Genomic DNA, 23318 nt, shown 5'->3' on the forward strand with positions numbered 1-23318 from the left:
TAGGTAGGAGGGAAAAAATGGGTTATTACATTAGTCAATGACTCGTAGTTTTCCACTATGCAACAACTGATCTGGCAAAACTCCATCATGAAAGGAACATAAGAGTGAAAAAGGAGAAGGGTTGTGATAAGCACACACATGCATGGTCCATGCATGGATGAGTAAATATTGAATCGACTTAAAATTAAAAGGGTTTTTGGACTTTAATCTTTAGACTCGGTTGAACTTGTGCATTGTATCTGAAGGTTTTGCATCTTTTTGATAAGCAAAAAGGCACATCTTTCTTATTGTGGGGATATATAACTTTTAATACACCTTTTCGTATATACAAATTCGAGAGGGTGCATAATATCACGTTGTGTAGATCTTTCATCATTTGAATGAAGGAAATAAAAGTCATGTCATGTAATTAATAAGAGAAAAACCCAAGGTATTTCTTAGAATTTATATAGCATGTGATTTTGATTAAGTGTTGAATAATGCCAAACAATAAATAAGAAACCACATCCTTAATTTTTCATGTGGAGATGTTTTTATTTTGATGTAAGAGTTTTAGAAGCTCAAGAAATGAATGTTTTTAATCAACTGAGTTACAAGTAAAGGTAACAAATTAACTCATTGGGTTGTCATGAATATCCGTTAAGACTCGTTTAATTTGATATCACCATAATATAGAGGTGAGATTAGTGTAGTGGTAATTAATAATGGTGTAAGGTAAAATCAAACTAAATTGATCTTAATACGTACCCATTAACAACCTAATGGATTAATTTGCCACTTCTAGTTACAAACTTTGAATGGATGCTATTTTAATATAAAGCACCAAAAAGAAAAGGAGGTGATGGAACAGTTCCAACTTCCGAGCTTATACAGGAAACAAATTATGTAGAACCTTAGGTTTGGTAGGGGAAAGGTGTCTAATATTTTCGGAGTAGGATTTTGTCCCCTTCTATTCTCAACCTCTTCCCTCCCCTCCTCTCACATATTGTTTTTTGTCTTATTGTCTCTATAAAAAAAATCAATACAAGATGTTGACGCGGCTAAACCGTAACCGTTCAAATAAGAGGAGATGGAAAAAGAGAGAGATTAGGAGGGGAGAGAATTCTCCTCCAATATTTTCACCTTACGCGTAGATTTCAGTCATTACATAAGATATAGTAGCATATTATTTTATGTTATCAATAATATCGTTAAAACATTCATTACAGGATGGCCAAGAGATTCAATATTTTACCAGCAAATCCTTTTCCGAGAGCCAGATTGCACTAATATCATAAGATAAGATATGGACCCAATAAGGTTTAATAGCAACTGGATTACAGGGAGCAAATGTCACCATGTTAAGGAACAGAAGCTCAATTTGGACAAAAGCAAAGCACTGCACGTAGGGTCATTCCTGCCATGACTCATAATCAGCACAACAACTATAATATAAAGGATTCACAAGAGTTTTCTTTAATCTTATTCTGTGATCTTTAGCTAGTTTATGATTTATTATTTTTTTTCTTCTGAAAAGCTAATTGATTTAATTACCTATATATTTGCTAAAGTAGTTTGTGTGAATTTTTGGATTGTATATTTTTCTCCATATGGAGGCTACTATATATAAATTAATTACAAGGGAATATTAAACTACAGAATTGTAGAAAACCCTAACTACGAAGGTCAACTAATCCCACAACAACTCACTAATGTTTTACCACTAAAGCTAGAAACTATATATTAATCTAGAAAATATATATTTCTCTTTGCAATGTGAAGATGTCATTTTAAATTCTCTTTTATTTTTTGGTAGACGGTAAATTAAGACAGATGTCTGTTGATCATTGATTATTGTGTAACCAATGCCACATTACCTTAAGTTGTTAGAATGTTTGTTATGTGGTTAAATGAGTTGTTAGTTGGTTAATTAGTTACTTTATGGTTATTGCTCAGTATATAATGTACTTCAACTTACAAATGTAATCAGTTGTCATTTTTACTAATTATTTTTTATTCAGTGGTGAATACTATTTACTTGTTCATTCATTTTTTTCCCTGTGTGCATGCCTGCATGGTATATTCTATACGTAAGAGAGAGCTGAATACAATTCATTAGGAAACTTGATTCTAATCCTTGATAAATATGACTTTTAGACTAAAACTGTGAGTAAGATCAAAATCTAATTTTAGTCAAGTGATATATTAATCACCTCATTTATTAATTATATTTGATGTTTAAATTATTTCTCTTTTTCTTCCTAATTTTAATGTATTGATTATATTTCATTATAATTTTCATTTTCATTTCATTCATCATAATATATTTTGTTGTAAACATTTAGATAAACTAATTTTTGTTATACAATATATATTGATATACTTTGTGACAGCCCATCCCGAAATATGGAATAATTTATTCTTGAGAGCGTGGAAATTACTATATTGCCCTTGAACGTTGTGTGGTGTTGTGTGGAGTGAGCTTAGTATTTGGACCAATTAATTTCTTCCCTAAGTTTTGGACCCAATTAGAACTTAAGCTTGTTTTAGTTTTTGGTTGTTTTGTTTTGTTGCCCAAATTTTGAACACACTTATCCTGTTGACCTCTCTCTCTCCCTCCCCCCTCAAAATCTCTCTCTTTGTCCATACAATCGTACGAGTTGCGAATATTTTTATTTATTTAACAAGTTGCAAATATTTTTATTTATTTAACCTTGTTGTCTTTTACTTAGAGCACTTCCACCGGGGGTGGGATAGGCCGGCACACAGCCAAAAAAATGGCCCGGCACTTAGGGAAGTCTCTCCAGGCCAACCCAAAATTGACAGACATTGGGACTGGCCCGTATGATGCCATGCTGACGTCAGGGATGGAAGGAGCCACAGAGGGAGAAGGCAAATGGCCTGAAAGTGATGGCCCGAGTTCGTCGAAAAATCTGAAGAAAAAAAAAGCACCGACAGCATGTTTGCATCAACACAAAGGTTTCCAACATGATTTATATGTTAGAAACCATAAGAATAGGATTGAGAACTTAACCAGGTGAAATGCAAGAGATTTCACTGAGATTGGACCTTGAACTCATCGGAGTTGTCCGTTTTCCTTTGTTGGAATCACATGCAGGGAATTAAGCCCTCAAATTAACCACAAAAATTGCAACACAACAGGATTTAAAGCTCAAGAACACAATACAGTGATAGAAACATCACATGGGTTAGAGATTGAGAGCTCAAGCTCTCGGCTTTAATGGTAGGACCTCGCACCATGCATCGATGCCGCATGCAAGGCCATGTTGGGTTCCTTGAGCTCTAGGGATTACAAAAATAATAATTTTTGTTTGATTTGTTGAAGGTTTTGAAGAGGAAGGAGAAGGAGAACTCACGGGAGTGAGCTGGAAAAGAGAGAGAGAAAGAGAGAGAACTGGTTGGGGATATAGTGGGAGAGTATAGAGGGTAGTGGAACCATGGAGGTTCCTGACTTCTTTTTTTTTTTATAATAAAATTATTGTTTTTATTATTTTATAATAAATAATAATAATATTTTAATAAAATTGACTAGGCTATCTTTTGTTAGGGGTGGAGATGCTTTGGCTTATTACTGTTCACTGTGGTCTATTACTATTCACTTGAGTGGATAAATACGCTGGGTGCTGGCGCAAAGTCTTTAGGGGTGGAATTGCTCTTATGGTAAACAAATTTTAACAAAAAATATAATACTACTTAATAGTCTTGATTAACTTACTAGTATTTGTTTTCTGTATTTAGTACTACAATTTAATAGTATTATTCTTCACTTGTAAGTGAGAGATCTTACGTTCGATTCTCGTTATAGAAGCATTCAAATCACATTATTATATCTAACCCAATGTGAGACTTGGTCTACTCTCCTACTCTTTTAATGTACATAACGTTCGTTAAAAAAAAAAAAAAATTGTTTCCTCACGTACTATGTTTTTAAATCACGTAGACAAACAAACGTGATCAATAATTTGTCGAAGCCACATGCGTGCACGTTAAGCTTAGTTGGTTTGATCTGAATGTGATAATTTTTTGCAGCCAATCAAATCAAGAAATGGCGTTATCCCTTAGCTTATAAACTAGCTAGAACTGCCTCTTTTAGACACACTCGCACTCTTCAAGCAAATAATAGTAAAAAAAAGTCATGAGCAAAAACCTATAAAGCTAAAAACCGCCCTAGGTGCATGGTACATAGATCAATCAGTGTACCCACATACATATTTTAGTAATAGGTCATAATTTTCACGTTTTGTCTTAAGTGTCTTTGGCATCCTTTTATAGTTTTCACGTTTTGTTAGGGAGGAGGGGGATCGGTGATAATCAAACACGCACCAAGATACATGAGCATGATTGTTTTTTTTCCTAGTGGTTGTGGTAAAACGTCGTATGCGCATCCTTTTATAGTTTGATAGTGTAATTATGTGAAATGTGATCTTTGTTAATGCATTTGGTTATGTTAAATCGTGAAATATTCAACAATATATCTGAAGTTTTATATCAGATATATGACAAATAAATAGAACATGCAATGAGGTAGCACTACTAATAGTATGAGACATTTAATGTGTAAAATTTCATGGCAATAAAAAAAAGTAGAGAAAGATATATTTAGCAAACTATATATATAGTGATATCTGAACTCAGTCTATTTTCGGCAATTCGAATATTGGCAGACTAAATCATCATTAATTGGTATAATAGAAACTTCATTTTTTAACTGAAAATGTGACTTTACCCCTTCAGACTCAATTTTTTTTTTACATAAAACCCACAATAATATATTTTCTAACAAAAACCCGATGACTAGACTCCACCTAAGCAAATTACCTAATCAAGATTTTGCGTCATATTTAATATTATTCGGATTCCCCAAATTAGCCTCAATTAAGTCATTATAACATTTTATGTTGATACCAAAATTAAAATGGAAAGCTTTTTTTTATTTTCTTGTAACGCGTGTAATGGCTTTGAAATTTTAATTTTTTAGAGAAGTACGAAACAAATTCAGAATACAAACAAACTAATGATAGTGTGCATACTAGGCCTTGATAAAACCTTGCAAAAAATTTCACTCCGGTCAAAAGGAAAAGAGTGTCCCGCACAACATAAAGAACCTATCCTCAAATGTCAATTACATAAATTGATTGGTTACAAGGCTTTGAAATTTTAATTGACGTAGGAATAAAAATTCAAAACGTTTTGAATTCGACAATAAATTTTCAGATTAATGTACCCTGTTGATTTAATAAAAACCATGCTTTTGTTTTCTTTAAAACAAAAGGGGTAAAAAATGATGTGTCTAGTGTGTTTTGTTTTATTTTTCGAATATCAATGTACCCTTTTTTTTTGTTTTGAAAGGATTAGTGTACCTTGACACACCCCGACCTGAATCAAGGCGTGCTGGCCATCACGTGAGAATGACGTAGCCATGTGCGCAGTGCAAAAGTGATAGTGATGCAAAAATGTGGGTAAATAAAAACCAAACTAACTAGTTTACACTAGATACATACACAAGTGCGAGTAAAGGTGTTTAAAGTATAGATACACATAGCCAGAGCATAGGTAACCTAGATGCAGTCCAGCCAGCTAAATATTAATTATACAAGACATGAAAGAAATTCCTACATTATTTGAAGTCTATCAGAACTGTTGTAAGTCCTCGTAAGACACCAACACGAACGTCTAACTAGAACCTGGAGGGGCGCAAAACAAAAAACGTGAGCGGGCAAAAACAAAGCTTTTTGAAACCATTTCTCTTTCCAAAAATAATAACCACTCGCCGTAAAACCCCGTATGATTTTCCAGAAAATAACAATACATACGTGTGTAGAAATCATGTTTGAGAGCAATGAAACCAAGTATATGCCATGTCAAGTATCTCAGTAATAAATATGTAAGCCAGGTGACGTGAATCAATATAAAATGATATGTCAGTCGGAGTCACCTAACATGACTTGTACGGCTGAACCCATAGCTCATAAACCAATTTTTGCACACGAGTCGGAACCACCTAATGTGGTATGTACGACAGGCTAGGTGTAAATAATTACGCTCAAGTGCTATGATCACGTGAAGGCTGTGCGATAAATCACAGGTCACCTACGAGTCGGAACCACCTAATGTGGTCTGTACGACAGGCTGACACCAAACTTGGATCCAAGGTGAGCGTACGGTGTGGGAGGTGAATGATCACGTGAAGGTTGTGCCCTGGCCTCGGGTGGGAGCACTAACATGGGGGTGTAGGATAATGAGCTCTAAATGCATCTACATATAACCATACACAATGCAACCACTACCATCATATAGTACTCACCTGAAGCTTACCTGGGCCTCCGCAACGTCATTCAATATTATGCATAACTATACTAATGCAAATACTAATATGTAATGCATCCCTGATATGGCATTTAAAACGTAAATTCAATTAAAAACAGTTTCTGGGATCGTAAAGCATATATACGTATATATAGAAAACAAAAGCCCACTCACTGGTATGTAGCAGGGTCATAACCCCCGAGTCTCACCTGGCTATGCTCATCCTCCCGAAATGTCTCACCTAAATGTGAAACAACTAATTTAACATTAATTTGAAAGTACATAACCAAAACCGTGTAATAACTTCTCATACGCTGCTTAATTGGGGTGTTTGAATATATCATCGTGGCCTACTCAACACCACGAGCATCCCCATATTTTTAGAAAAATTTTCAGATGTCTCACGCGCCCTCACATGTAGGCCACGCATAGGCACATGCTTGGCACGTTAGACGGAAACCCTAACGTTGTTAGGGAATATTCCGTTAAATAGAAGCATATTCTGTTAGATTTACCTGACGCCGTTAGTATATTCCGTCAAAGTTGACAGAATATTCTTTGTTTTCTCCGGTGGTCTTCTTCGGAGCCGCCGTCTGCAACGCCGGATTCTGGAAAATCTTAAAACCTTAATATCTCCCTCAATTCTCAACCAAAATTCATGAATTTTATATAGATTTGAAGCTCTTGAAGTCTAGACACAACCATACCTATTTGAAGTCCTAAAACCGACGGAAAACAGCCGAAAAAATTCTTGGAAAAACTGGCTAACTCTGCAATTCCATGATCATGCTTATTCCGACGTCCAAACTTCTCCAAAACTAGTCTAAAATGTTAGGGAAGTTGAGTGAGTACCTTACTAAGCCTCAAAACCAAGTGAATCACCCACGATCACGTCGAAGCTATTTTAACTCTTCGCCGGAGTTTCTGAATTCCGGGGTTTTCGAGATCAACTCACTTAACAAATGGTACCATAAGATTCTAGAGCTCGAGAGAAGTATGATTATAGAAACCTCGAGTTCAATTTGTAAAGTCTAATGGTGTATGAAAATTGGAGGGCTTGGGTTGTACAGACGAGAGAGAGAGAGAGTTCGAGAAGAAATAAGAAGGTGAGGGTTGCACGTGTGTGTTTGTGTGTGTGTGGTCACGGGTTGGCCAATTTAAAATGGTCTCAAGCTCTAATTGGGCTATAGAATTTAGGGCTTACACAAAAGAGTCCAAATAGGAATAAAACAAATCCAATCTCACTTATTCATCCGTAACATTTTTGTTACGAACCCGATTTGGTCCTAACTCATGTCAACACGCTCGTGACGACATGTACAATTTAATTACATCAGGGAGAAAAATAATTTAAAACTATATGCATACATCCACGTCACTAAGCCTTGAGGGCATTATCATCACTTTACACTCTCGGGGAGGAAATATATACAATAATTTGGGACGGGTCGTCACATACCTACTTAGTACTAATAGTTTTGGTCATTTTGAAAAATAATGCACCTGTTATCAAATTTTTTAATCTAGAAAATATAGGTAAATTAATTTATATAGGTAAATTAGTATAAGATTTCATGCATGTTTATCATGGATCCGGAGCCTCTATTAGGTGGCATATTGTTAATATCTCTCATATAAAATATATTTATCATTTAAATTAGTGAATCTACAAATTATAGGTAAATTAATTTGTGTAGGTAAATTAGTATAATATTTCATACATGTTTATCTTGCATCCCAAGCCTCTATTAGTAGGCATATTATCGATATTTTTCATATAAATATACTTATTATCGACATACTATTGATATTTCTCAGATAAATATACTTATTATTTAATCTACAAAATATAGGTAAATTTGTTGGTATAATATATTAATAATAGAATAGGGGTTTGTTGCTCATCATAATTATGGTGAGTTATGATATCCTTTATTGAATTAATTAGGGAGTTGTGGCATAAGTTGTAAATATATTGTAATAATAGGTCACTTATGTGCCTACATGTCAGTTTATTTTAAAATTGGGTTTTATTTGGAGATTTAAATTTATGTGGGTTTTTGTTTATGAAATGCAACTTGTCCGGGTTTATATCTAAAGAACCCTTTTTTTAATGAACAAGCGGTATTATCTGTCCTAAAGAAGTGGGTCAGGCCTTATAATGAGCTTAATAATCATTTTGTTTGAATTCGCTTTTAATAAGAATCGAAATTAAGATCTTTCATTTACAAATAAAGATAAATGTCACTAGACCATAATATTATTTAGTATATAAAAACTTATATCTAATATTTGTATACTTTTCTAAAAAGAGAATACATATAATAGAATGACGAAAATGTTGTCCAATTTCCAGAGAAGTGGCTCTAAACAACATTTCATATGCATAAGAAAAAATAAAATACGACGTCGGTAGCAGTTGCTTTCCTTGATATTTTATGTGCTCCATAAAAGAAAGTACCTCCCTATATCAAGCTTTATATGCAGTCTTCAGTCAATTAACTTACTAGTACAGTTATACAAACCCTAGCCGCAAGAAGAGGAAAACCCAAAGAAAAACTTCCCACCGCGGACCCCAGCTTTTGGCTTTGGGGTCGGTCATAATCCTTCTTAATTTTATTCTTTTTTTTCCCCATTTTTGGTAGTGGTCTCACTTTGTCGAGAAGAGCTTTTGAGGTTGTGGTTGTGATCACTCTTGTTCTAAGGAGGAGAGCTTTTATAGCAATTATGAATTACTGCTCAACCCTGGATCTTAAAGTAACAATTATTGTTCAAATCTAAGGTGGTGATTTCGTAGTTTGTGCACTTGGAAAAGATTATGCGGAGGAAGCTCGACATTTGTTAGAGGTGACTCATAACAGGATTTTCGTCAACGATCACAAGATCATCAAAGGATGGTGCAATCTTTCCTTCGTGGGGTCGTTGCAGTGGTTCGAGAGATTTACAATCATGTTTTCTTGTCGTTGCAAAGCTTTTAGGTGATGGTTCACCTTGTGTGTCTTGATGGTGTTAGGTCCGGCTTGTAGGACTTGGTCCTTTGTGAGCTTATCTTTCATGTTGGTTAGGTGCGGGTCTCCCGTGATTGATGAATTGTACTTCTGAGGATTTTATTTTATATCGTGTCATTTTTTTTGTTTTGTTTTGCTTGTGGTTTAGTTGTTTGTTCACTTGGCAAAGGACTATCCGGCTTGTAGGACTTGGTCCTTTGTGAGCTTATCTTTCATGTTGGTTAGGTGCGGGTCTCCCGTGATTGATGAATTGTACTTCTGAGGAGTTTATTTTATATCGTGTCATTTTTTTTGTTTTGTTTTGCTTGTGATTTAGTTGTTTGTTCACTTGGCAAAGGACTATAAGGACATCTTCGTGATGTCTCATAGTAGGGCTTCTTATTCGAATGAGCGTTGTCTTTTGCAAGTTCATCCAAAGTAATGCATTGTTTTGTCCTCTTGAGCGTTATCCTTCTATTTGGTTAAATGTGATTTTGTGGAGTAGATTTTGTATTGTCTTTCTCTTGCGTTGAAGTACTTATTACCTGAAAAAAACCTTACTAGTACAATTAAATCTGCTCTATGTTAACTTGTTGATTTAGCTATCAATAATAGTTATTATTATTTTATTGCATAACTTTTTAAAGAAGAATTTTATTGATAAAATAAAGGAAGACTCTGTGGACTAATTATTAACCCTTGGACTAATATCATATACTAATCGAATTCAAAAGACAAAGGAAGACTTTGTGGGATCCATTCAAAAGATAATAGAAAACCACAAAGTATAACAACATTATTTTCCGATTTCATACTTTACCCTTTACATCCACTTATATGAGCTCCACAAAGCTGCTTTGGGCCTTTGATCCTTGGTTGTAGAAGAGAAAAGCTTATGCATTAAGCAAAACCTTTTTCAAAATACATTTTGGGGAAATAAAAAAAAACTTTTTTAAAATTGACTTTATTGGTAATTGGCGGTTAGAACTGTACAGTAACACTCTCGTACATTTTTACACTAATCTATACTAGGATGAAAGAAAATGGTTTGAATATGAGATGTAGTGGATTGAAGAAGAAAACCTTTACCACTAGGAAAATTCATCACTTACAATAATCTTGTACATTTAAAATTAACTCTTGTAAGTTGAACATTTACCATTGAACTTAAATCCGAGTTGATTTCCTCTCTCCTACTATCTATTTGTATAAAAACTCTTAATCATTTATAACTTATCATATCTCACACTATAAATATATTATTGGAAACACATAAAATTTGGATCTACCGGTTATACAGATTCATTTTCAGCATTTACGCCTTTAATAAAACCACTCATAATTTGTCACCATTGATTTTTGCCTTCCTTATAATTTTTCACCACTGATATGATTCGTAAAAGATAAATTGTATGAAAGTCAATTATTATGTAAATGAAATAACTTACGATGAAATAAGAATTATATTACAAGTGAAAAAAAAAAGACAAACTAGGAGATATTATATTTTTTGGATCGTCCAACACCTATGTATTGCAACAGTAAATAAAATAAATAGGTACACCGATATAATGATATTTCCATTCATAACACATCAACGTAGCTCATTTATAACACAATGAATCATTTAACGTAAGATTAGTTGTAGAATAAGAACATTAATGTATATGTGTACTTCCACCATCTAAATAATTATCATGTATTGGACCCCGGGTCTTATATTTTGTAACCTACTTCACACGACACATTCACATTTTCCATCGATGAAGACAGGTCTTTTGACTTTTTGGATATCAAAACGACTTTGATTCTATCTTAATTAATCAACTTGTCTTTTTATAGTCGATTGTTTTGTGTCCTCATGTTATCTTCCTTGTCCTCACATGTGCCATTTGCTTGTTTTAGAGAAAAATGAAGCAATATTTTATGAATTTTGATTGAATCGGAGTTTTGATTTCTAAACGAAACATTTGTGAGTATTGATCCTAAAATTTGTTATAATATAGAATAATAGTCATTTTTATTAAGTCTATTAATTTTTTTATCCATAATAAAAGGTTTTAAAAGACAAAAAAATAGATAAATATTCTAACGTAGATAACCAAACGAACAATTTCTCCTTGTTATTATAGTTTAGCCAACAATATTTATGAATTTTTAGTTTAGGAATCAAACTCTAACTGTGCTAAAGTTGTGGAACAATATTTCTAGTTCTACATACTTTAGTAGGTGAAATCATAACACTGTTATAATTTGTACTTTTCCCATAAATGACCTAAATTATATGGGTTAAGTTTAGCGTAGCTAAAGTACTAATATCTATTGTAATAAAAAAAATAGTTCTGCCTGCTTTTAGTAGGTGAAATTAGAATACTCTTACAATTTGTATTTTTTTTTTCTTGTAACTGACGTAATTTGAATTATGTGGATGAAGTGTCCACCTAAGATGTTAAAAAGAGAACACACTACTCTTGCTAACTTGATTAGATACGTCTGGAAAAACATTCAACAATCTTTTTAGTGATACAGCTCAAATTTTCATATTCAATATACTCAACTCCTACTCTACATGCATTATGTGTGACAAACTAATTATAAGCATAACTTACAGTTAAGCAACTTATACATATATTAGAACAAGTTATAAGTAAGAGATTTTAAATTTGATTTTTATATTTAGATTATTGGTTTATCAATTATCTTTTTTATTTCTCGATGAATATAGTTGTATAAAATACAAAATCGCTTAGAAGATGTGTCTACGATGATGCATATTACTCAAAGGTAAAAGTTTATACAAAAATTAACTGCTATAAAAATTGTCACATCCCGGCCCGAGCCCCCACCACATCCAGGACTCGACTTCACCGTAGCACGATATTGTCCGTTTTGGGCCCCGACCACGCCTTCACTGTTTTGTTTCTGGGAACTCACATGAGAACTTCCCAGTAGGTTACCCATCATGCGATTGCTCTTACATGAACTTGCTTAACTTCGGAGTTCTGATGGAACCCAAAGCAAATGAGCTCCCAAAAGGCCTCGTGCTAGGTATGGATGGGAATATACATATAAGGCTTACATGATCCACTTCCCTGGACGATGTGGGATGTTACAATCCACCCCCTTAGGGGCTCGACGTCCTCGTCGGCACACTTCTAGCCGGGGATTGGCTCTGATACCAAATTGTCACATCCCGCCCCGGGCCCCACCACATCCCGAGCTCGACTTCGCCGTAGTACGATATTGTCCGCTTTGGGCTCCGACCACGCCCTCACGGTTTTGTTTTTGAGAACTCACACGAGAACTTCTCAGTGGGTTACCCATCATGAAATTGCTCTCGCGTGAACTCGCTTAACTTCTAGGTTCCGATGGAACCTGAAACCAGTAAGCTCCCAAAAGGCCTCGTGCTAGGTAGAGATGAGAATATATATATATATAAGGCTTACATGATCCACTCCCCTAGGCGATGTGGAATGTTACAATAGTTCCGATGGAATCCGAAGCTAGTGAGCTCCAAAAAAGCTTCGTGCTAGATAGAGATGAGAATATACATATAAGACTTACATGATCCACTCCCCTGGACGATGTGGGATGTTACAATTCACCCCTCTTAGGGGCCCGACGTCCACATCGGCACACTTTTGGCCATGGATTGGCTCTGATACCAAATTGTCACATCCCAACCCGAGCCCCACCACATCCTGGGTTCAACTTCGCCGTAGCACGATATTGTCCGCTTTGGGCCCCGACCATGCCTTCACGGTTTTGTTTCTGAGAATTCACGCTAGTAGAACTTCTCAGTGGGTCACCCATCCTGGGAATACTCTTGCCCATTTCTCGCTTAACATTATAAGATCCCACATCGCCAAGGGGTGAGGATCATGTAAGCCTTATATGTATATTCATATCTCTACCTAGCACGAGGCCTTTTGAGAGCTCATTGGCTTTGGGTTCCGTAGGAACTCTGAAGTTAAGTGAGAAAGGGGCAAGAGCATTCCCAGGATGGATGACCCACTAGGAAGTTCTGCTCACGTGAGTTCCCAGAAACAAAACTGTGAGAGCGTGGTTGGGGCCTAAAGCAGACAATATCGTATTACGGTGGAGTCGAGCCAAAGATATGATGGGGGTCCGAACCAGGATGTGAAAAAAATTCATTAGATCTATATTCAAAATTTAATTGTTAGTTTTTGAATTTTTGCAAAATGAGCCCGAAGTTCTAATTTTGTAATCACACAACGTGATTTTTTATTGTACCAGTTTGATTTTTCCGATAACTTTATTGTCTATTTAAACATTAAGGGTTAATAGTCTTGACTAACATTTTAAGTACCTGTTCTTCATCAGTTTCAATATTTAGTACTTTTCATTTTACTATTTTAACCCTTTTATGAAATTGATAGTCAACGTCATAGTCCAATATATAGCACGTCAGTAGTTAATGTTTAATTAGACCATGAAACTGATAGAAATGTAGATTGATGCAATACAAAAATCACATAGGATAGAAAACAGAAAGTCACTTAGTATTACGGTCTAGTAGTATTCTTCTTTACTTGTAAATGAGAGGTCCTAGGTTCGATTATCCCCAAAAGTAAATTTAAATTATATTATTACTAATTCATTGTAAGATTAAAAATACCTTTATTTTTTTAATATAGATAATATCATTTATTTAACAAAAAAAATTACAAAAATTAAAATCTACCGACTCTAAAATCTTCGATTGTGAAATGCAGGTCAACCAATATATCACCTTAAATTTCTGGGAAAGAGATCCAGCCACGTGCAGTCCTTTTAATCCGACGTGTAGAGGCACACAACTGGTTTCACCGCGGTAAGCCCAAATATAATTAAACAGTAAAAAAAATGAGCAGTATTGCACACGGTGCAGCCTAGAAAACAAACAAACGTGTCGAGATCAGAAGGGGGTGAAAACATCAATCACGACAAAAGTTGTTTGACTTTTGTGAAATTAAAGAAGCGGTCGTCGACCAAAACGCATCCAAACACTCAACTAAACGACAAAGCGACATCGTAATCCTCGTTCGACGGTGTGCCTAAGAACACCCGAATCCCGACACGTGGACCGATTAACCTCCGTGTCTGTAATCAGAAACTTGAACAGAAAGTCATGGCCTACTCAGATTAATCCCCTGCTATCCACTAATTAAACTCGATTAAATATCTAATTTTTTATTATCACTTTCTCAGCATCTCCCAGTCTCCTGAAAAGTTAGTGACAAAGCGGCAGAGCAAAGACTCTGCCTTAAACTCTCTCTCCTCTCTCTCTCTCTCTCTCTCTCTCTCTCTAGAATCTCGATTAACAATCTCACTCTGTTCTTCAGCAGTCTTATAAAACCCTGCAATTCTTTCCTGTTCTGGTTTCTAGTTAGCTGAAATCTCAATAGGTTTTCTCAGAGAGTAGCCAATCAGCTCAGAAACACCCAAAAACCAGCTGAAAATTTTGGGTTTTGGTCAAATTTGCAGACCAGGATTTGGATCAATTTTTGACTCTTGTAAAATTCGGGTTTCTTTTCCTCGTCCTTGCAGATAAATCTGAGAGCTGAGAGAGAAGCTTTTATTTTACAGGCTGGGGTTCTTAAATGATTGTGTTTTCTGGGGCAGTGTAAGCTTTGGTCAGAGACCCATCAGGACAGAACTGGTAGGTGGGCATAGAAAAACAAAAGAGAGGACCTTGACTAGTAGATGAGAGAGAGAGAGATGTAATCAAAACCCTAGAAAATGAAAACTTTGTACCTACAAACACGTCCTTAGTTTTAAGATTAAAACCCAAGTGGTAGATTTTTGCTTTTTGTCCTGCAGATTGGAAGTTCAAAAAAATAAAAGAGGAGAAAATCAAAATTTCAGCTCTGATGCCGACCGACCTAGATAATTCCTCTACAGCTTCAGGTGAAGCTAGCGTTTCTTCCTCCGGCAACCAAACCGCTCCTCCCAAACCCGCCACCAAGAAAAAAAGAAACTTGCCAGGAATGCCAGGTGGCTCAAAATTTAAAAATCCCATTTTTCTTCTTCTGATTTTTCATGTTTTGTATGGATTAGTGATTGGATTTCTGGGTTAATTTGACTTCTGGGTTTTGTTGCAGATCCAGATGCGGAGGTGATTGCTCTATCGCCGAAGACCCTTATGGCGACGAACCGATTCGTCTGCGAAATTTGCAGCAAAGGGTTTCAGAGGGATCAGAATCTGCAGCTTCATCGGCGCGGCCATAATCTGCCATGGAAGCTGCGGCAGAGGTCGGGCAAAGAGGTGAAGAAGCGAGTCTACGTCTGCCCGGAGGCTTCTTGTGTACACCACGATCCGTCCAGAGCTTTGGGTGATCTCACTGGGATTAAAAAGCACTTTTGCAGAAAGCACGGTGAGAAGAAGTGGAAATGCGATAAGTGCTCCAAGAAGTATGCGGTTCAGTCGGATTGGAAAGCCCATTCGAAAATTTGTGGCACCAGAGAGTACAAATGCGATTGTGGGACTTTGTTCTCAAGGTTTGATAATGAATGAAACTTCGATTTTGTCTTAGGATTTTATGTGTTTTTTAGATTAATTTGTTGGGTTTTTTTATTGGATTGGTAAAGTTTTTGGTTTTTGGTGTTTGAAGGAGGGATAGCTTCATAACTCACAGGGCCTTCTGTGATGCTTTGGCGGAAGAGAGCGCCAAAGCTCATACCCCCACCGCCACCGCCGCCGCCGCTACAGCAGTGAATTTGAATTCAGAATCAGACCCAAAAACCCAATCTGCTAATTCACCTCCACAAGCACCACCGCCGCCGCCGCAGGCAGCAGCTCCACCTCAGCCTACAACTTCATCAGTTCCATCTGTGTCAGCCGGTGTGCTATCTTCATCCCTGCCTGCACAAAGTACAGGTAAAACATGTCCAAAATTGGCAAAATATCAATCGTTTCTGTTGGGTTTTGTCGGAAGTGTGTTTAGTCTAAAACAAACAACAAAATCTATGTTGTGTTTATTGTTGTTGTTTTATTATGTTGTGTCTCTTGCTATGGATCTTGGAGTTTAGTAATTTTTGTCTGTTACGAAATTTGTTTTCAGTAGGTTATGTAATCACTCGCAGTATGACAGTATTGGTAACTTGATCAAAGATTTGAGGGAATTTAACAAATTAATTAAAAATTAAGGTTCCTGGAGATTTCTATTAAACTTTTAGTGATTCAAAAGCTAAAAGGGGAGGAGTAAATGCTGGTTTGGTATTGCTGTGCTTTGAAAAAAAAAACTGTTTCTGCTGTGATGTGAGAATAACCTTATTTCTGCTGCTTCACATTTTCAGTTTTTTTTCACCCAAAACTGTGAAAATAAGCTGTTTTTAAGTGTTTACCATACACATTTTTGAGCTCAGTTTTTTTAAATACCCATTTTTTATAAAAGCACTTAAGTACCAAACCAGTACTAAGTAGGATTAGAGAAAGGACACCATTATTAATCCTCCTTTTCCTTCAAAAGTTATTTCATAAAGAAAGGTCTTAACTTTCTGTTCCTGCATTTTTAAGTGACCCCTTTAATTTACATCCTTTTCTCCTTTTGTTGTTGTAGTGAGAGAGTTGCCGGAAAATCCCACACAAATTGTAGAAGAAGCACAGGTTGTGGCGGGTCGAAAGGGTAATCGTAGCAGCAGCAGCAGCTCCAGCAGCAATGGCAGTACAAGCAGTGGTGTGTTTGCAAGTTTATTTACTTCCTCAACAGCATCGGCCAGCTTGCAACCTCCTCAACAGCCTGCATTTACTGACTTAATACGAGCCATGGGGCATCCGGATCAATCAAACGACCTAGCCCCATCTTCTTCAATGGAGCCTATTTCTCTTGGCCTCTCAACCAGCCATGGATCCTCAATTTTCGAGTCTGCAGGGCATGAGCGTAGGCAGTATGCGCCTCCGCCACAACCAGCTATGTCTGCAACAGCTCTGCTTCAGAAAGCTGCTCAAATGGGCCCAGCAGAAACCAATGCATCGTTGCTTCGTGGGTTTGGCATTATGTCATCCGCATCATCTTCCGCGCAACAAGAGACTATGCAATGGAATCAAGGGCCGGCAGAACCAGATAATGCTGCAGTTGCTGCAGGGCTTGGACTTGGTCTTCCTTGTGATGGAGGTTCGGGATGGAAGGAATTAATGATGGGAAGTCCTTCAATGTTCGGTCCCAAGCAAACCACACTTGATCTTTTGGGATTGGGAATGGCCGCCGGTAACAACCCCAGTAGCGGCCTATCAGCCCTAATTACATCAATCAGTGGCGGTCTAGATGTGGCAGCCGCAGCTGCATCCTATGGAGGTGGAGAATATAGCGGTAAGGACTTGGCTAGAAGCTCATGAAATTGGACAATTAAAGTAGTCATTTTCTTACATTTGACTCGAGGAAGGGGCGTACAAGGTGCAGGTTGATCTCTTATAAGGAAAATTGATGATGTTGCAGAATGAAGTAAGACATGCATAACTAAATGAAAGATTAGCCATCATAGGCATGGAGGTAAGCATTCTTTTTTAATGTTCTCCTGCCTCGGTGACTAGGGCGAAACGACCTTGTCTTTCTGCTGTAGACTTTGTTGAAAGCTAAATCCGGGGATCGTTTCATGTTTCGTCCCTCTATTGTTTAACTTGGGGGTTTTAGCACAGGCTTCCATGTATGTATGTCACTTTCTGTTAGCTTAAGGTGGCTTTGGTGAATGAATATGTGTACCTGCTGCAATTCTTTAATTTTGTCAAGTTTCTCAAGCATAGCCTGGCGATGAAAGGCTCGCTGGATGGATTTTACCAATTTGGGTTTACAGTACTATGCCAGGTAAGGGTAGATGGATTAGGGGTTTGGGGTTGATCTTGTAAATTACTGTGTGATTAGCCTGTAGTTTTAGGGTTCCTAGACTTGCTCAAACCTCCAATTTCCATCACTTTGTATGTACAATTAAATTAAGATTAAGTTTTTTGTTTTCTTTTATATATAATGTATTTTATTTTGGCTGGCATGTTGGATTCTGTTGGTGCAAGAGTTCCAATATTTCATGGTATGAGATGTCACGCTAACAGTGTCATCGTGCTTTGGAAGTTGTTCTTTGTTAGCGCATGGCGGGATGAGATTTTGGTTTTTTCAATTTTAGAAATCACAAGAAATTTGTGCGTGTGCGGTTTTCCATAATTGTACGAACGCATCTAACATGGTCCCCAAAGACTGAAATTGAATGGGGTCTTTAAATATCTTGAAAATGGTCCTGTGTTGTGCAGTGCATAAATTAGGATCTTTATCTCTCTCTCTTTTTTATTTTTTAACAAAAAAATCATTTAACTCGAGTTTAGGTACTAAAAAATCAGTCATTTTTTCTAGAGTTTCAGTCAACAACATTTGGCTCGATATTGTTTCAAGTGTGAACAATACATGCTTTGATTTGAAGAAACGATTGATGCAATTCTAAGTTACTGTTAAAGGATAACATTCATATGTAACTCTATTGCGGGATGCTTTTTATTTTTTAGATCGGGTTGAAAGCTCCAGTAAAATCTTATTTACACATACATACACTTTGTATGTATATGTCTTCTAATCCTTCGAATGGGAAATAATTTATTGCGGTCAGAGGATATTGTTCGAGTCATAACTGTTGCAACAATGACCTCTGCTTGGATCACAAAGGGTTCAATGCAAACCTTGCACTTCCCGGACGGTAAAAAAAAATGCTACCTATAAATTTTGACAAAACTAAAGTTCAGTAGACCTGTAAACTCGACCCGATAAGCTAATGGGTCATCCGAATCCGACTCGTTTCATCCGTTAACAATATTTTTTATTATTTTTTTGCATAGAGTTTATTTTTTGTTGTTAAGACTCTATTGGAATTACTAAAACATCCTCAACTAACGGGTTGACCCAAAATGACCCGTTATTTAACGCATTCATCCGTTAGCGATCCAACCCGTTAAGCATCCACCCAAATATTAATATTAATAGGTCGGGTCGGGTCCAAAATGCCAGGTCTAAAGTTCAGGCTGGTAGACCTGAAATCGGTAGAAACTAGGGATGAGCAAATACCCATTGGTTATGGGTAACCGCGGTTACCCGCCCATTTAAATTAAACGGTTACGGTTATGGGTAACCGTTTAGATAAATAAACGGTTATGAGTATAACCGTTTACCCGTGAAATTTAAATGGACGGTTATGGGTATTAACCGCGGTTATAAACGAGTAACCATTTACCCATTTATTTTATATATGTAAAACTAACACAAACCATATTCTCGTTCCAATAATACTTAGCACCCAATAAATTAGCAAGGAATTCATCGGTCATTTTCTCAATAACACTGCTACAGAAATGATGATTCTCATCATCAAGGAATTGGCCAAATTAATTTAAATTTCTTGCGGGTAACCGTGAAATTGACAGAAATGCTTTGACAAAAATGTCTTCTAAACAATTTTTGTAACCCAATAATACTTAGCAAATATTATATTTACCTTCATTGGTAACAGTTAAAAATATCGTCCGTAAACTATTATTTCAATTATTGAAATGGTATAAGGACTTAAAAAATTAAAATATGGAAATGTATGATGAATGTACCTATAATGGTGTTTAATTGTTAAAAAAAAATTTATGACAATTTTGTTTTAATTTCAAGTTGTTAAAAAACATGTAGACGGGTGAAAAATGGGTAATGGTAAAAAAAAAGAAACATAAACGGTTAAAAAGGATAAATGGGTAAACGGGTATTAAACGGTTACGGTTAAATGAGTATGCGGTTATGGGTATGGTTAACCGTTTATAAACAGTTATGAGTATGGGTATAACTGTTTAGGCAATTATCCAACGGGTAAACGGTTATACGGGTATAAGCATAAACGGTTATGGGTAAATAACCGTGGTTACCTGCCCGTCTTAATCGTTGCCCATCCCTAATAGAAACCTTTGCACACATATGTAACTTATGTCAAAGTGATGTGAATATGTACCGGACAGGATTCTAGTTGCAAACGATGGATGCTAGATGATGTGTGTATCGGTCGATGTAGTGCTAGTTGTAACTTACGCATCCAGTCACTAGGAACTCTATGAACAACTTTCACGAGAACTTTTTTTATTTGGTTGAAACGTTCACACGAATGAAATTCACTAAAGTATGAACAGGAATGGGTCATCACCGGAAACCAAAACCACAAGATGATCTTGCATATCGTCAGATAATAGGGTTAGGCAAGTTCCGTCTGCATCACAATCTGTATTGAGATTTGCTGTCGACAAAAGCTTGAATTGATGGTTTTCTCCCAAGAAAGTCAGTTAACAGTTGAATGGGTTCCCTTGATCCTCCTGGGGCCAGTACCTTGTTTTTGAACTTCATGCCATGACATTTGTTAAGATCTTAACTCTCATGAAACTTTGAAGCATATATATCAGCAGCAAAAACCTCACTCCAAATACGGCTGTGACAAGTGGCTTCGTACCATTGGCACTAGTTGGAACGCTGAGCTGGATCGACATCGTCCAACAACTTAGGAGATATGTTGGACCCCGTGGTCAAACTCATGGAAAAGATTCACAACTTGGGAGAATCTCAGTAGTTTAGGTAACGCCACTAGAATCTGTCGTCATCCATTCTTCGTTGATAATGCACCATTTGAAGAGCCACCACACAGGTATGATTATATTTTCTTTCTCTTGTGTATATATCAGGGTAGAAATGACCCAAAGTTCACCGAAACTTGAGTTGACGCAAACATCAGAATGCCAAGCCTCAGCATCTTCAATTTCTTTATATCCTAAACCAAAAAGGTATTGCACTATCTTGAATACCCCAGATAGAACCAAATTTACTGGAAAGTATTGTTTCTGAGCTCCGAGGTCCACGTTAAACTGCTGTGCTTCAGCCTTGTTGACATAATATGGCAGATCCTCAATTCCAAACGAATGGTCTCCTTCCTCTTTTCTCTTCAAATCTGGTAGCCAAGTCGGTTAAACAAGGAGATGACCTCTAAGAACTCAAAAAACCTTTGAGGGTGCCTCTGCCTTTCTAAGATCAACTGCATAGTCTGCATAACTTGAATAGCCAAGTAACCGAGCAAATTTATGGCTCATTTGGACCAAAACTTCTAAGATAAAACAATCAAATTCTCCACCCCTCTTTCCATAGGCCACCGCTACCATCCTCCTCCTTGTTCCAGCCTCACAAAGTTCAAGTACAGCTGCCAAATGATGACTTTTCATGGTCACCTTGAATAGTTACCATCTGCAATTTTGCCTAAGCTCTTAAGAAACTCTGATGGTAACCCGGCCAACACAGCCTCGGTGAAGAGAAGAAAACTACCGTCCTCATTTAAGTTTTGAACATACAGCAAACTCAGCTCATCGATTTGGACTCTCGCGCGCCGCATTTCCTCCGTCTTAGTTAACGTAAGATTTATTCTGTTGCGTTCAAACTCTCTCATCAAAGGCCTGAGTTCAGTGCTTTGCTTCAGCATTCACCCACTCCTTTCCAGCATCAAAACAAATATGGACTCGGCCTTGGACACGTTTTTACACAAGTCGGGTCCAACTTGGACCGCTTTGAAAATTCAAAGAATTGGATGGGATAGGAACCCCAGTCTAGATCCACGAGTCCAAAGACCCGTATGACCAACCGCAAACAATCACAACTATTTTTTGGCGCGGATGACAAGTATTGCATGAATAATAGTGTCATTCAACGTACTCAGTGGCAAGTTAAGTCTTACTCAAGTTTTTCTCAACTAAACGGAAGATTTATTTATTTTTGCTCAAATTTTTATTTGATCAGTGAATGGCAAGTTAAGTCTTAATCAAGTTTTTCTCAACTAAACAGAAGATTTATTTATTTTTACTCAAATTTTTATTTGATCAGCGAATTACGTTTGTTGTGTTTTTTACTAAACTCTCTTGTACTCACCAAACCAATGTTTTTTAAGTTGGATATTCCTCAAACCGCATGATTCCACTTATATTCCTCAAACCGCATGATTCCACTTCCCAGTCGCTTTCTTATACGGGATGACCCCATGTTTGGTCTAAATCCTGACCAGACAAGGATAAGTTTTTATAATTTTAATGTGAAACAATATTTATGTAAAAGATGAATAAAAATAATTAAAACTAAGGGTAGTTCAGATTAAAAATTATTGAATCGTTAATGTTTAAAAGTGATATTGAGTTCAATAATTTGATTAATTATCAGATGAATAGATTGCTGGTCACTTTTAATTAATTCAATAAATTGGGACCAAACATGGTCAATCATGGAAGCAAAAAAATAATGACAGACGGGTCATATTAGCTTCGATTGGCGATAAGCCAAGTGATAATTAAATAAGATTTAATTATTGTAAACCAAAGTACCCCAAATAAAATAATTGGGTATGATTTATAACGCAGGAATGCCAAAAATTGGCATTGGGTAGAAAAAGGGTTGCGGCCCAGCCTTATTAGGCAAGCTGCAGTCTACAGACAGGCCTTGCAGCACGGTTGCATACCTTATGGGCCTCGGGGAGGCTACAGGCCTCAAGGCCGTGGGTTTGGGGTGAGCCCAGCAGCAAGGGCTGTTGGTTTTGGCCAAAAAGGAGTAAGGGATGCCCGCCCATTCGAAGGCTGGTTTGCGGGTTGGTGCGGAAATCCCAACCAAAGCTGGTTTTCGGGTTTTTAAGTTGATAGAGGCAAGCCCAGCAGCTCTAAGGCTGTTGGCAGTCTGGGCTAAGTGGTGAGCGAAGCCCAGTAAGCTTTTGGCTTGTTGCAGGTGGGCCTAAGGCACATACTGGACCCAACAAGATGCAGGCTTGTTGTAGGGTGGGCCGTGACACGGGACAAAGCCCATCAACACACGAGTTGCTAGTTTTTGGGCCATAGGCGTGAGGGTGGAGCCCAGCAAACGGCTGCAGGCCGTGCTGGAGGTTGGGGCTGCAGGCCCAATCCAAACCAATCCTAGGCCAGAGGCTTGGTTGTTCTCGCACGCAGCAAGCCCATAGGGCTACTGCCTTGGTCCAGATGTCAAAACGACATCGTCCTGGTGG

At 37.0% G+C, this 23318-nt stretch overlaps 1 protein-coding gene and 1 pseudogene across 1 annotated transcript; one reads left to right on the top strand and one right to left on the bottom strand.

The window, feature by feature from the left end:
* The first annotated feature begins 14488 nt into the window (after nucleotides 1-14488).
* LOC103401737 (zinc finger protein GAI-ASSOCIATED FACTOR 1-like) lies at nucleotides 14489-18278 on the top strand. Its single transcript, XM_008340460.4, has 4 exons — nucleotides 14489-15290; nucleotides 15398-15794; nucleotides 15908-16173; nucleotides 16856-18278. The coding sequence occupies exons 1-4, from the start codon at nucleotides 15167-15169 to the stop codon at nucleotides 17629-17631; spliced, it is 1563 nt and encodes a 520-aa protein (XP_008338682.2). The 5' UTR covers nucleotides 14489-15166; the 3' UTR covers nucleotides 17632-18278.
* Nucleotides 18279-20795: 2517 nt separating this feature from the next.
* Nucleotides 20796-22315, bottom strand: LOC103402359 (probable thimet oligopeptidase; annotated as a pseudogene).
* Nucleotides 22316-23318: the final 1003 nt, after the last annotated feature.

Source organism: Malus domestica, chromosome 02, assembly GCF_042453785.1.
Source record: "Malus domestica chromosome 02, GDT2T_hap1".
In the NCBI taxonomy this organism is placed as follows: domain Eukaryota; kingdom Viridiplantae; phylum Streptophyta; class Magnoliopsida; order Rosales; family Rosaceae; genus Malus; species Malus domestica.